Source organism: Corvus hawaiiensis, chromosome 2, assembly GCF_020740725.1.
Source record: "Corvus hawaiiensis isolate bCorHaw1 chromosome 2, bCorHaw1.pri.cur, whole genome shotgun sequence".
Classification (NCBI taxonomy): Eukaryota; Metazoa; Chordata; class Aves; order Passeriformes; family Corvidae; genus Corvus; species Corvus hawaiiensis.
The window spans coordinates 25,894,382-25,910,051 of NC_063214.1; the positions used below are offsets into that span (position 1 = coordinate 25,894,382).

The 15,670-nt window shown below is 47.1% G+C and overlaps 1 protein-coding gene across 3 annotated transcripts in view; it reads right to left on the reverse strand.

The window, feature by feature from the left end:
- Positions 1-1,339: 1,339 nt before the first annotated feature.
- Positions 1,340-15,670, reverse strand: part of LOC125321293 (galactosylgalactosylxylosylprotein 3-beta-glucuronosyltransferase 1-like) — a 28,196-nt gene continuing 13,865 nt past the window's right edge. Inside the window, exons 2-6 of one of the 3 annotated variants that reach the window (XM_048293935.1) lie at positions 10,763-10,907; positions 9,902-10,440; positions 8,356-8,652; positions 7,748-7,855; positions 1,340-4,697 (exon numbers count right to left, since the gene is read on the reverse strand). In XM_048293935.1, the coding sequence (XP_048149892.1) occupies positions 7,769-7,855; positions 8,356-8,652; positions 9,902-10,440; positions 10,763-10,874 (1,035 nt within the window). In that variant the 5' untranslated portion in view covers positions 10,875-10,907 and the 3' untranslated portion in view covers positions 1,340-4,697; positions 7,748-7,768. Of the gene's footprint in view, positions 4,698-7,747; positions 7,856-8,355; positions 8,653-9,901; positions 10,441-10,762; positions 10,912-15,670 lie in introns of all 3 variants that reach the window. The other 2 variants (XM_048293934.1, XM_048293933.1) reach the window with 2 other exon arrangements.

Consider the following 15,670-nt stretch of genomic DNA (forward strand, 5'->3'; position numbering starts at 1 on the left):
TGCATACAGAAAAAAACTAAACCAAACCAAACACCATCTTCAACAGAGCTTGAAATTAAGTTTGTGCGAGAGCCTCTGGATTGTCCCAAAGGAGGGGGCTTTCCCTCCCTCCCTCCCTCCAAGTGCGGTTTCACCTCCAGTCGGGCCTGAACATAATGAGAGACTGAGAGAAGTGCCTTACCCTGCTTAATAAGATTCATTCTTGCTTGCTCTTTTTCTCTCCCTTTCTCCTCCATGCCCTGTCTCCTGGGGGCTGCACTAGATCCCTGCTGAAAGTACAGCAAAGTGACTTTGGGAAGCTTTGCCTTGAAAATGCAGGGCCCAAGGAGGGGAGGAGCAGCTGGTGGAACACAGTGATACCAGGCTGGGTGCTCATACAGTGCTGGTCAATGTGCCTTTTCCACTGCCCTCCTAGTCCCCAGGGTTTCCATTAAGGGAAGAGGAAGGTAGCATTAGTCCTTCTGCAGGTGGAATCTGTCAGCCAAGCAGAGCTGTTCCTCATTTTTGGGGGGTGAGGTGGTTTTAAACCATGACACTGTGTTTTCTGGTGAGGTGGATGTTTCAGGTACTTTGGCCACAGCAGTTCTTTCTCAGCCTTTTGCAGGATCTTGGCTTGTAAACTGCACATTGTTCTTCTAGCAACACCTTTGTGAATGTGATTTTTTTATTACACAGGTATCAATTTGGCTTGTGTTCTAGTATGCTAAATTTTTAGCAGGGCTTCCTCAGAAGAGTCTTAAAACTGCTTCCATGTTTTTGGGAGGTGAGTCCCCTGTTGTTAAAAAACCCAGATAGCTGATGTCGTGTACCTTGGACCAGTGACAGAGTAAATTAGTGAAAGCATTAGAAACAAGAACTGGATATCCAAGCTTCTCCCAGGCTTGTGGAATAGCCAGAAGTGGGCTCCTGTCAAATAGACATTTCACTAAGACAGCTTGTGGCACCCTTCCCTTTGGGATGGAGAAATGACTGCCAAAAAAATATGTTTTGACCATCACTCACTCACTTCTGAGGCATGGTCAGCACCTCTGCAGAGCAATCTCAGTAGGGATGGGCACCGTGCCCAAAATGGCTGCTAGAGATGCCATGAGACTATGGAGTTTAGGATACAGTCTTCTGTCTCCTATTTCCTTTATCTCCATAATGCAGGCACTGGTCTCAGGGACCTGAAGTGTTTTTGCTTGACTTTCTCTTGTAACATTTAGGTCAGATGAAGAGTGAAATGAATAGCCTTGAAATGAGAATGACTAAAATAGATACTTTTCCCATTATAGGTTCTGCTGTGTTTTCCTGGAAAAGAAGTAAGCACTTAGGCTGCAGACAAGACAATGCAATATCATACTATTCACATCATATTTAATAATGCTCTAGTACCATTCAATATAAATAAATAACCATTAAAAAGTACTTTCTCGACATTCTCTTTTGTTCATCAATAGTATTTTCTGCAACAGGAAAGGTTAGTAATATTCATTGGTTGGTGAGTTGGATGAATCTCAGAGAACATGAGTATCAGTACTGATATGCTAGTAAAAACCAGGCGCTAGGATGCCTCTTCTTGTGTTTAAATACTTCAGGCTTGTTCTGTGGCTTCCCTCCTTACTGCACTCACTTCCCCTGAAGCCTGTAACCCTGACGCTGCTGCTGTCCTGGGCTCTCCCACCCAGCTCTGCTGGTGAACAACCATCTTGTGGTGCCTGTTACTCGCCATCCTTAGCTGATATGCCTTGGCCAGCAGCAGTCCTTGCTGTCCTCAGGCTGCCCTACAGGGAAAAGAGTATTTGTGCTGAACAGGCCCACATGTCTGCTAGCCTGGAATATCAGCTGCATACATTCATGCTGTCCATACAAGGTCTTGGTTCTGCACAATGTAGAGACTGACAGAACTTCTTGGTTCACAAAAGGTCTGCTCCACAGGGCCAGGCTGGGGCAAGAATGGAGATGGTGCAATAGGGCTGGTCTTGAGAGCTGACTCTGACCAAGACTGATCTGACAGCATAGTACATACAGAAGGAGTAATTTTGCTTTCTTATAAGGAGGTAGAGAGAACAACTCTCTAAAAACGTGTGTGGCGGCATCTGTCGCAATGGGAATAGATCCTTGCTACAAACACTCACTGTCAGTGCCTAGACCCTAGGTAGGACCTGTGTGAGATTAAAGGCCAGAGAATTAATCACCACATCTCCTCCTGTTCATACGGGCAGAAACTTTGCCCATCTCAGAGGAGAAAATGGAGGATCATAAATCAACTCCTTTATTCCCTCACTCTTGCTCATTCATTGAAACATCAAAAAAGGGGACTTAGTCTTGGGTTAATGCTGGGTAGAAGCACTGAGCCCACCTGTGTGGTGGCAGGATGGGTTGGCAAAGCCCACTGGAGTGCAAGCCGTGCTACCTTCTGCAGAAGGCAGGACAGAAAGCCATGACAAATGCAGAGTGAAAAGCATTCTGTGGATTCTGGGCTTCCTTCATGTTATCCAGTGCCAGTATGCCATACCCTTGCTCTGTAAGACCTTTCTAGGGTCCAGAGAAGACACTGTTCTCAGCCCATTCAGTATTTTCTTCATGTTGAGACAGCTGGCAGGGTGGGCCTGTACTGCTGGTGTGTTCATCCAGACAGACCCTGGCCTTAGTCTCACTAAATGCAGTCTCCATTTCTCTAATTGATGCCTATTCTTTGATTTCTTCTCTCTCTCTCTCTCTGAAAGGAGGCATCTCATGCCCTTTGCCCCTCCCATACTTTGGCCCCCTCCTATAGCAGGATGTGTGGCTGCTCCTTTTCCATTGAAGGAATATGGATCAACTCCCTCTCTCAGATACCCTTCAAAGAGCCCCCTTCATGGAGGCTTCCTGAGATCCCATGGGGACTGTCTGCTCAGTGAGGCAGTCCTTTGCTCATGTTTTTACCTCACTGTGATTGCTTGGGAGCCAGAAACTTAGTGCCACCCATGTCTGTTGCATAAAGGAACTGTAATTTCCTTCGCTGTACTGCCCCCCTTGCTGTGTTTCTGATTATTTTGCCAGTTTAAGATACCATTGTAAAGAAACCCCAGGGAGCCCAGAACACACGACATTCATTGGCGATCACCAAGCTCTACTGTTCTGAGGCAAGGGGGAAAATATTCTTTCTTCATGAATATGTCACGACCTAAGCTAAAAACCAAAATTAAACAAGGAATAGGCAGAGAAGAATTCTAGTATAAATAAATCAACAAATAAATAAGATTCCTGCTAGCCCAGAATTTCTTGGGCAAGGGATGACTCAGTTGCTTACAACTTCCTCCCAGCTGTGACATCCTTGATGTGTTTTGAATGCCTAAACCCTTGTTTCTCATGGCCTGAGTGAAGAATGTTTTAAAGACATGCTCAGACAGGTTTCTGGGTCATTCAAGGAATCTTCCTGGAAAAGTCACAGCGACACCACTCCCCACGCACACATATGGTACCAACACTTGTGCTTTTAATCCAGTGCATCCTTCCTTCGGTCCTCATTTGCACCTCCTGTTTTGTAGGCTGCCTCCCACCTGGCCGTCTTCCTGTTTTACTGAGGGAAAGGGAAACCCTTCCACATGACACTGACTCCTCTCTCTTCACAGCACCACATACTCCTCTCAAAGTTCAGCTGGAAAACCTTGCCACGCTTGTTATTTCAGTTGTCTTGTATGTGCTCAAGATAGGTTTCCCGGTGATGTCTCCACATTCCTTGATGTTCTCACAGCAGATGAGTGCAGGCTGAGGGTTCCTCTTCTCCGAGCACTTTTCACCCACCTCCCTCTCAGAGAGTTGTCTTCCTCTCTGGAGGTCTAGGAAGCAAGTCCATGCACATGATTTGAGGCTACTGAAGCACCTGATAGTGCTGCAGCAGGCTTCCAGGCTTTGAACACATTCAAGTCCACCCATCTTTGCCCCTGCTTTCTGGTCTCTGCAGCAAGACATGGAGGCATGGCCTTTGAGGTACAGTACCTGCCGTGTCTCCCTGAGCAGGAGAGGAACTTCATCCAGAGGGCTCTGTGCCTGGGGATCTGAGATGGCGTTTTCCAAAACAACTTTAAGCAGGGACAGTTCAAGATCTGAGCTGAGGGATAGGTACCAGATCCTCCCTGAACTCCCAAACCCCAAATGAGGTTCTTCAGCACAGCTTCCTCTCCAGCACTGAAGGCTGATCTGTGTACATATTGGAGTGCATCCCTCAGAGGGAGGGACTCTCGTGCTAGCTTTACTTTAAAGCTGTTTTGAGAGCACACCAGCCTCAGGCCAACAAGTCCATGTTTGTGCTTTAGTGGCAACTCCTGTCCTTGAACTACTGCAGCTCACAGCTGCTGTACTGAAGCTCAGGTTTCACGAAATGCCAGGAGAGACCTTTGGTGGCACCTGCATCCATCCTGGATTTCAGCCTCTGTGCTGGCACAGCTGAGAATGAAGATCACATCTAATAAGTTATAATGAATGGTTAAAAGTACAGGGCCCGGTGGGGAAGGGAAGCACTCCTCTCCCAGGTGGGAAGGATCTCAGGGCACCACATCAGCTCTGTCCCTCCTTATTACCACCTCTTTGGGCAGTGGAGCTGTTTGGAGTGATGACATTTGGGGGGTGTTTATCATCCTCCAGCTGTGGAGCAGAGCACTGGGCAGGACAGGCAGGGTGCACAGCTGCTACGGTTGCTGATGGACTTCAGGAACAATCACAGCCCTCTGCCTCTGTCAAAACAAACACAAGGTGAGGTAAGAAGGTTTAAATACAACATCCAGTGTAACAGGGCTATCCCCTGGCTCAGACAAACACCTTGCAGGCATCAGTAAACAGGTTCCTCAACCACACTGTGCACGGCTTTGGGCTGGGGTATGGCTGAAGAGCTGCTTGTTCTATCTGCACTAGAGTCTTAGCTGGGAGATTTTTATTTACGAATTAGATAAAGTTTCTGACAGATTTTTTTTTGTCTGCACTTTAAGTCATTATTTTAACATCTTTGATAATTTTTTTAAAGAAAGAGTAGGAGGATGAGATCTGAGAATCTCTATTCAGTCTGTCTGGAAGCTCTGAAATGCAGATGAACCTTCTCTGTTTCCAAATTTCACAAGGCAGCAGGAGTCCTATGCTAACCTAAGCACATTCTTCTCTTTCAGATGCCTGTAAATAAAAGTTAGCAATAAGAACAGGTAGTTTTTATAACACCAGTCTTCTGTGATAGTTTTCAGGACTTTAACAAAGAAAAATACGAGGTGAAATTGATTTCCATCTCCTGTTCTCAGAAGCCAAAGACTGTGTTTCGAGGGTGTTTCAATACAGTCAGCAGGGATGTATGCTGTGACAGCTTTTGGCTGCTCTGTCTCAAGCAGCCATGCACATGGTCCAGCTAGAGATCAGGAGAGTACCAAATCCCACACCAAGCAATGTCTGCCTCACTCACATCTGCAGGATTTAAAGGGAAGGAGGGCTCTGGGAGGTCTTGGACTTAACTGGCTTGATCTGATCCTCAAGGAGGACTAATTGGCAGGAGGGAAAGATGGAAACATTCTTCCTATTGTGTCTAAGAACTGAAGATCCTCAGGGGAGCAATTTTGCCTCTTTTTTTCTCAGCACTGGCTTATCTAGATCATGCCTATCAAGGCTCTGAAGCTCAGCAGCCTTGATAGTAAGGACCTGCAAAACACTGTAGCCTTCAGCAGAGATCTCAGTGTAAAATTTTAAGAGAGGCAATCTAACGATTTTGCTTGATTGCCCTTGATTGTCAAGCAATTTACCTTGCATGGAGTAGATGCCACCTGCCAACTTGGTGAGTCAGAGCAGCTGCCCCCACATGACAGACAGTGGTGCAAAAGGGATCGTGGTCAAATTCACTGCTAATGCAAGTGCAGAGATCCTTCAAAATCTGCAGGGCTGACCCGGCCAACAATCTGCTTGGAACCGCTGGAGAGGATGGCTTGGATAAAGGTGCAAGTCCTGCTGGTGAATCAGTGGCAGTGTCTTAATCTTTTAGAATCGTTGCTTTCCTTTCCTTTCCCACAACAAGTGACTCATGGGGAGCCATGCTCATGAGAATCCATAGCTGGTACATTGCATTTCTTGTGGAGGCTGGCTGAGCGTTTGGCCAGGGAGGGAGGTGAGGACTAAAGTGCCCATCCATAAATGGCACATTTGTGAAAACATCACATCTGCACTTTGCATCTCCAGTGGAGCAGTCAGCCCTTCCTCTGGCAAGCAGGCAAGGAGGGTCTAATCTATCTGAGATTTATAGCCCTGCTCATCCTTTACAAAGTAGGTGATTCCTCCAGACCAGTTAACTGGACTCTGAGTCCTTATGAGCTGAGTTTGGGCAATCATAGCTTTAGACTACTGCAGACCCAGCAGGGATGAGAGTGCAAAATGAGCCTGCTGCTGCTAGTGGATCTCACAGAAGTGCTGGTGAAAAGAGGAGCTGCCACCTAAGCACAGGTATTTTGCATCATTTATGGGTTTCCAGGATATCTGAACTATTAATAAAAAGCTGTCAGAAATGGTACAGGGTTTGTGTGCTGTAGGAGGTTCAGGTAGGCTACCCCAGGGTCCCTATGGTGGCACCAGGTGTCTGTGCTCAGGTGCCTGAGTCCTATCCCTTCCATCTGCTGCTGGGTGTGCAGGCACTAGGCTTGCTTTGCACTATTTGTGTGGCTGTCACTCAGAGATGATGAGGTGCTGTGGAAATGTTGAGTGCAGCTACTAGTGATGCACACAGGAGATCAGTGCAGGAGTTGAAATACTCATGACTGCCTGTATGAAACCTGTCAGTTTTATTTTCACTGGTACAGCTGAGCTGAGGTGTATATTGGGGTCAAAACTGAAAGCAGTCCTGGAATATCTTCTAAAGAAGGACAAAATCATTCAGCATCCTGTGTCCTGACACAGATACAAGTCATTTCAGAAAGAGCTGGGTACTCTGAAATTGGGATACTTTTATTCTTTTGGGACTTTTGGGATAGGAGTCTGCCATTGAGATCAGAGGGCATGGCATCTGGCAGAGGAGGTCATAGCTCCTCTGAAGCCTGTTCATCATCAATCTCTTTCTAAGAACATATCAATGATCTCTGATACATTCCTGCCGTCACCTGTGGTGGTTGCCATAATCCCCCATTCTGCTGCTGAACCTGGCTCTGTGAACTGCAAAGGCACTTCCTAGTGCCTTCACCACTTCTCCTCAGCTCCTAGCTCTGGTAGCATTGGTAGCACCTCAGACTGAGAGAGTCTGTGTAGGCTGTGCTTTGCCAGTTCCTGTTCTGAGGTGCTCTAAGTAAGCATTCCATCAGCCTTTCCCTGCTGCACCCACACCACAGCTGTTCATGCAGGATAAAAGGTGGATGCCTGAAGCACTATAGAGGTGGCAGGGCTGCTGGGACGAAAGGCTGCCTGCAGGAGTGGGATCTCGTTCCACGCTGTAGGACAACTCCCACACCAAAGGGAGTTTGGAGCTGGATTAAAGAGTCCAGGGGCAAGGAATCTGGCTTGTCATTAATACTGAGTGAAACTGGAGGATTCTGCTGTCACTTTTCTCTCTGTCAGGCAAAACTCCCACATGGTCTGCAAGGAGGCTTGAATGAGTAAGAAATACAGACCATACATGGATAAAGATGAGAATCTACTTCTTGTCCAAAGGGTGGCATGGTGAATTACTGGAGCAGTTGCATATGCAGTTTTTGAGGAAATAATAGTAGAAATAAGGAAACAGGTACAGATTATTTGCCTTGCTAAAAACAATAAAGACAAAGATACTCACACCCTGGAGCTGGCTCTCTGCTTACACCTCTACTCTGGGGTCTGTAAACCCACGCTTGCCTTCATTAACCAGAGTGGGCCTCTCAGTTCTTGTGTGCCAGACCAACACCTAGAGGGAATCACAAAGAGTTCAGGCATTCTGACTGCCATGGAAACAACAACAGTACTGCACCCATTGATCGGATGGCATCCTCAGAAACCTGAGGCTCACAGCTGTTTGAAGCATGTGATTCAAAGGGCTTGATCCTGGGAAACACTTCATGGGCACATGAAACAGTGACAAGGAGGAAGGATCATTCTTGACCAAAATTCCAGGCTCAACCCTCTGCCAATCCTGGATTTTGGAGAAGCAATCTGGGCACAAATTGTACATCTGAGACTCTTTAATAACAGAGAATGCACAGCACTGCTCCTCAGCTTTCTCTGAGCTTCACATCTGTGAAGAATTTAGCAGGCTTTGTCCATCTGTCTGTCCCAGCATCATTTGGCACTGACATGTGCCAGCACAGGGCAGGCACACTGGAAGGTGGAGGGGTGTGGCAGGAGGCTGTAAAAACAGCCAGGACCCAGCAAGGAGACTGTATCTTCCAGATTTCTTGTCCTACTCACCTTTGTGCAGTTGGCTGCTTTGGGCTCCAGCCCGTCCATAGTCACTAGATCCTTCAGCAGACTGGTTTCCTGGTAGCCTCCTTTAACTCCCTCCAGCTTGAAACTGGCATGAGGCTTCTCCAAAATCAACTTGATGCTGATAGCAAATCCGGCCATGTCAATAGCAAAGGGCCGGTTAGGGTCAAAGACGGTTTTCCAGCCCACCACCTTCCCTGCTGGGCTCACTTTTGGGGATTCATATCGCAGCCCCCCGACAAAAGCCACTGGCCAGACTGAGACCCTCCTTGTGTAGCGCATCTGTGTGCCAGAAAGAGACAGTGCTGTGAGAATTCGACCCCACCACGTTTGTCCCAACCCCTTAGTGCACCATCCTCTGCTTTCATTGGCACCTGTCCTCCCCCATTGACTTCCTAGGCAACCACACTGCTCGAGGCAGCACAAGCTCTACTTCACCTGTGCTGCTGCTTGAAGAGCTACAGCTTCCACGGCCACGAGGCAAGTTTTTAGCACATTATTCTCTGAACACCAAACTCACTGCTTTTCTGTGCCCACATTCAGTCCCTCAGAAGAATGAAAACCTCTGGTTTTCTCATCCCATTTGCACTTTCACCTTTTTGTTATGGTAGAATTTTATCATTTTTGTAAATGCCAAATACTACTTCTACCAGGCCTCTAGCTCTGTATTATCAGCTCCACTCACTCCACCTTCACACTCATGCAAGTAATCTCCCTCCCTGACTGATTAATCTTCATCCTCACCTATTGCAATTTCTCCCCCTACCTCCTGCCTTGTTTTTCCAACCATGGCTACTGCTTTAAATTGTGGAGGTTTATTGAAATTGTCAGAAAGGACCTGGAAAGAAGTAAGAAAGGATGACCTTAACAGACACCTAACAACTCTGAAAACTGGAAATATGTTCTGATGCATAATTCTGCTCTTCAAGTGGCTTAGTACAGTTTGGCTTAAATGGGTGACAAGGGAGTTTACTGGATTTTTGCAAGTTTACAAGGGCTTGGCAACTCACAAACGCCAGGTTTCCAGCAGAAGTCTGGGCAAGCTTCTGTGATCCCAGAGGCACAGCCCTGTTGTGGCTGGAACTTGAAGAACTGAAGGGCAGTCAAGGAGAAAGTCAGACAACTTTTCTATCATCCCTTTCTATCATCTCTTCCCAACAACAGTGCAGATTTATGCCTTACCAGAAGTTTGTCTTTGGTGCTTATTTAAACTTGGTCAGCTCTCCCTGAGGAGATGCATAAATTCTGAGGTATGTATCCTGTGTTCCCTGGCAGGGAGAACCCTAGCTGGTGCAATGGTGTGTGAGTGGCTGTTCACATCTGCAGCCTATAGCATGGCAAATGTGTTTTTTGCCCTTTCAGCCCTTTAGAGCACTGGCTACTGGGTTTACATAACTACAGGCTTGCATCTGTCCTATACCCAGCTGCCACTGCATGCAGAGTGGGTGAGGTCTTTGCAAGTACAACTGGGCTTAAGAGGCTCTGCAGCTCTATCCTGCTTTTCTGTCCCATGTAATTTTATGTCTCTTACCTCCTCAAAGAGCTCCAGGCTGTAGGTGTTATCATCATCGGCAAAATAGACTACCCCTTCTGGTGGTGCGGTGTTGCTGAAGCTGTCCCTCAGCCAGTGCAGCCCCAGGTTCCTCTGTAGTGTCCCTCTTGGGGTGTGGGATGGGATCCAGGACAGACCCAGCTTCAGGCTCTTGGGTGTCTCTACGTTGAGGTGGGTGAAGTTGAGCCCAGCCTTCTCCAGCAGGTTGGATACAAGGTTGGTCCTCCGTGGAGAGTCCTCCACCACCACCCAGTGCAGGTTCTGTACGTGGAGGAAGGTGTTGGCCAGACGGGTCAGCTCAGCTTTTTGCACTGGCCGGGTGTAGGTAGGGGTGATAACAAAGATAGTTGGCAGGGTGTCTGACCATGGGGGAGGCCTGGAGTACACATAATTCTGGATGATTTTAGGCGTTGCCCCTACGCTTTGCTGCTGCCGAGTGCATGATGAGAAGCCTTCTTCTCTCAGTGCAGACGTACCATTAAGGAGAACTTTAGAGGTCACGTTCTCGTCTGTCTCTTCTGGGGCAAAAGGAAGGAAGAAAGAGGAAGAAAAAGAAGATGTCAGAGGACTAATAACTGTTGGGCCGCCTCCTGTCCAGGGAGGCACACATCTGTCTGGAGTTAGTGCTTAGCACAACAACATCCTCTTCCTAAAGCCAGCCTAAGGTGCATGTTTAATGTGCTCTCAAGAACACTTTATGTTCCTGCTGTTGGCAGACCCCGAGGGGGCTTTCAGGCAAGTTTGTTTAACCCATCCCATGAGAGAGCATCTCCTGCTCAGGGTTCACACCAGAAATCACCACAGCCACCAGCACACCAACAGCAGACCTTTTGCACTTACTTCTCAGCAGGCTGAGGTAGTGGGTGGTTGGATACTGGTGCCACAAGGTTAGGAGAAGAGCCCATGGCAAGGCAATCAGGAGCGTGGTAAGAAGGTTACGTCTCCTCAGCATGCTGCAGGGAGCTTCCAATGCCCAGGCATCTCTCTACCTTTCAGAAAAGAAAAAAGAATAAGGCCTCCGAAATATCAGACACCGAAAATGCAGGGAGGCACGACAAATGTTTGGCCCTGATCCAGCAAAGCGTTGTCTAAGTTTACAAGGAGCTCCATTAACGTTGCAGGTCCAAACCATTATCCAGCTTTGGTGCTATTGAATAGAAACTTTTAGCTATTTCTATTGCTATAAAGAACCTCCCACTATTCCGTGATGAAACCACTGTCCTTGACTTAGGGTTGTTCATGTTGCTGATTCTGAAGTCAGAGATGACTGCTACTTGCCTCATCTTCAGGACTTATGCTCATCCCTGAGCTCTGTGGTGACCATTTCATTTGCTTCTTTTGTACAATTTTTTAGAACTGTTTGCAAGATTTGTGTGCTTGAACATGGAACTGGACAAAACAGTAGATGTCAGGCATTCTCTAGATAGCCAGCATCTCTTTACACTTCTGCAGTGTTAATTTGTCCTCCTCATGCAGGTGCATTGAGGAAATCAGGCATGCACGCTATCACCTACTAAGTGTTCCATGAAATCCCTGCCGTGGCGATTCCACAGTGCTGGTGTTGCCTGCTGAATGTTCAATTATCCCACATCCCTTTCTACTTCTGGTTTGCAGTGTTTGGTCATTGCAGCATTTAGTTTAAATCACAGACTTTGGAGTACCCACCAGGCCCTACCAGGTCCTCTTGCACTCCTAGGCTGAAGGCATTTTGAGGGAAGAGAGTGATGGCATCATGCTGATACAAAAGATTGAAAGGAGGTTCAAATTGGTTGGCTCTAAATTCCTCCTCTGCCAGGGATTTTTAAGTGTACTGAACTCTGCCAGTCAGCTAAAACCAAGGTCCTCAAAGGCATGCAGGCACATATTGTTCAAAGGCAACTCCTTGCCCAGGATTTGGGTCCAGCAGCTCATCTGTCCAGAGGGGAAGGATTGCCTTGCTTCAGAGTTAGAGAATTGTGTGAGAAGAAACATGACAATTGGTCTAAAAGGGCTCTGCACTGACAGCAGCCACAGAGTACTCCTGGAAGATATTAGGACATGCTATTCTAAATTCATCCTCTGGGACCTTCTTAGAATCTGTCTTTAATTGTTTCTCTGACATTTGACCTTGGTGTCCTGAAAAAACAAGGGTTATGCAATTGCAGGGCTCGTCAGTGCCCTACCACCAATAGCTGTCAATCCTATTTCAGCCAAATCTGACAGAAGACTAGCGTGTCTCAGCAAGTCCTCTGGCTGGCAAGTGGATGTTCATAAGCCCACCTAAGGAAATTACTGCAACACCAGCTCATTCCTTGTTAGACACCAATGGTACCGTGCTGGAGCAGTCCCTTAGGGTAATGTATTCCCACTGACTGCTCCCCAAGCCAACCATTAATGGTGATAATATCTAACGTTTCTTACCTCCTCCTTGGGAAGCACCATGGTGAGCATTTCACTACTTTCAAGCTATAAAAAACTGATGAAGAAGTGAACCAAGGAGCCTGCGTGGCCAGGGGCACACAGGAGTGTTTTGGTGATGTGAGCAGGAGCTTTGTGCAGCAAACGTGCTGGCTCTGCTTAACTACACTGCTTTTTGGTGACTGGGTCTGGGCCAGGTACAAGAGTGTCCTTGAAGCTTTAGTGCCAAAGGCATGGGTCTTTGGTAAGCTACAGATCCAGGCTGGGCGCACGGCAGGACGATGTTACCCACACCAAGGACTGCTTTCCCTACAGGAAATCCTTTCTCTTACCAGCAGTGTAGAGTAAAGCTTCCCATCACTCATGGCTGTGACAACAGACAGAGCCACAAAAGAAGTCCAAGGATTGCTATTAACAACTGCAGATACCTAGGTCCACCCAGGCCCTGGCTCAGGGTCATCACAGCTCCTGGATTCCTCCAGTATGCTTGCAATTACAAATGTCCCTGCACCAGAATCAGGCAGCCAGTGCTTCTTCCCTTTAATAAAAGGCCTTAATTAGACACAGTTTCTATGCAGCAGACCTGCTACTGCTGCAAACTCAGGTTACTTCTGGAGGGAAGGAGAGGCAACCGTGTTACCAAGAGAGCACAGAGGAGAGTGGATCAGGGTTAGAAGAATTTTTCACGAATTCCCTTTCTAGTTCTTTCTCCTCCTCCCTCTTCCAGCCAGCCCTGTTGATGGTTCCCAGACACTGCAAACAAGTGGAGATGCTGTGTGTGCAACTCCCCTGGTGCTCCATGCTCATTTATTTCTACATGCACCTTCTCTCTATTGCTTTTCCGAAGCAAACAAGGCTGAAGAAGTTAAACCCTGCATAAAGCCCCAGGTAACTTGTGAACCTCAGAGAGGAGCTGACTTTAACCCCATTTCAAAAAAATCTCTCTTGGAATACTTTATTTTCTCTTTAAAATGCTGCCTTGTCTCCCCCACTGTCTCCCCCTGCATCCATCATGCGTGCTCTTCTCTGTTGCTTTGTATCTTTCACCTGCCTTTTCTCAGTCCTTCAGAGTCTCTTTTCTTCCCTGTTTCCAGGACTACAGGAATCCCCTGGCTTATTAATAATTTTAGCCTTTGTCTTCTGTCCTTACCCACACAAAGGCCCTTTGCATTCTCTTAATGTCCACCCCGAATGGAATATTTCCCACAAAGTGGTCCATTAAAGCATCAGTCCATCCTTTTGAAAACACAGCATCAAAATCCAGTCACATATCGATGCCTCTGGGTAGCCTGCTGATGGCCCCACTGGGGCTTACAGAGGTTTACTGCACATATTTTTACCTACGTTTTATAATTAAAACCAAAGTCTCCTAAGTGGCTCGGATTAATTGCATGCTTGCTGGCAAACATTACTGTGTGTATTCTTGGCACAACCATCTACCTTCCTCCTGCCTTTAACCCCTCCCAGAGTAGATTCTATTAAATGAGATTCAAGATCAGAAGAAAATTTTGTGATCATCTAAACCCATCTCCTGCGATCATCTGGTAATTCCTTGGTTTAAGCTGTAGAGGGCAGGGACTATCTCTTAATGTGCTCGTACAGTCCGGCACTGATCCCAATGGGAGCCTTTGGATGTGATTGCAATACAAATATTATTGATTGTACTCTCTTGCTGGCTCTTCTCCTCCCTAGCTATTTCCCCTGTCCTGCCTATTCCCCGTTCTCTTTCCTTTTCTTTTTTTCCCTAGTGTCTCCTGCAGCCCTTGTTTGTGTTACACACCCTTAACAACATTAGCTGAATGTTTGATGGATGCCTTCAATATGCTGCCTGTAGCCTTCTTGAGCTGTTTTCCAATTACACATCCCTCTTCTTAATTTCATCCATCAATCTTCTGTTCTCCATTAAAAAATAAACAAACACACACACAGAGCACAAAGCTGAGTATGATAGGGACAAAATGTTTCTCGTTCTACTCTTGCTTCACGCTGCTTTGTCAGACTTCTCGGCTCCTGGGATGCAACACCATTCACTCTCCATTTAAGCTCCATGTGCTGATGCAGGGGGCATTATTCTGAAAGGATTCAGGAGAAGACAATAAGAGAAGCACACGAGGGGAAGAGCTGGATTCCCCAGAACGATGCTGAAGAGAAGTAAGATCTGGCTGAGACTCAGACCATCACAAGTGACCAATTCCTTCATCTGTTGTTGACTAATTACCAACAGGGAACAATTTGTTACGGGCAGGACAACCCAGATTTTGAGAGAGGGATAAGGATTCCAGGCTGGAAAATGACCCAGGCAGTGACTCTCTCCCTGAGTTGCAGAGTGTTTGAAAGGACATGCTGGGTGAATGGGAGAGAGGTGAAAGGGAGAGATGCAGCTGACTGGGGATTATAAGGCTAACACGTTCCAGTGCCTCTGATTTTCCTACAGCCCTGTTGAGGAGGTGCTCAGTTTACATCCTCTTTGATAACTCAGAAATGGTTAGGATCACATAGGCTTTGGTAGTTCTCTTCTGAGGTTTTGGTTCTGCCCTCTGCCTGCCTGATCCAGAATGAGAACCACACCTTTCTAAAAGTTTGCTCTGCAAGAAAGGTGATTTTCCAGCCTCTGGTTCAGGGCAGCTGGCCTGTCTGAGCCAGGCTTACAAAACTCTGAATGCTGGACCAAGCCCAGCCCCAGGACTGTCTGGCTCCAGTCAGAGACACAGGCTCTAAAGATCATTACCTTCCCAGAGGGACAAATTTCACAGTTCAAACTGTCCCTTGGGAACATCCCACCATCCAGTGTAATGATTTTCTAGGCAAGCACCCAAAGCAAATTGTTCTCAGGTAATGGAGCCAAAAGTTTCAAGAAAGACTCCCTAATCTTGTTTTGAGCCATGTTTGCAAGCCTATCATTCTGTGTGTACCCTGGGAGGAGACAGGTGTGGAAAGGGGAGGAGAGAGGAATGTGAGGGGCAGGGCTGAAGCAGACCGGCAGGTAGCTGCAGATGACTCTTAATTTCACGCACCAAAGCTGTCAGCAGGGTTTTTGGTTTGTTTTGCCTGCATTTTGCTGCCTCTCTCCACGAACCTCTGGCCACCTTGAGGAAGTCCATGCAGATTTCATGAGTTCCCAACTCCCGGTGTGGGAGATGTGATGCTGAAGGCAGAGCAGCGAGCTTTCAATTATTGATGAGAGCGACCTCTCTTTAAACAAGGAATGCATAATTCATGGCAGTGCCGGTATTTGTGGTGAGCAGCACCGGCTCAGTCTCTGCCTTGCTGAGATGCACAGGAAGCCGCTGTCCCCTCTCCCCCCATTCCCTTGGGCCCATCAGAGCCTTCAGCCAAAACTACAATAGTGCT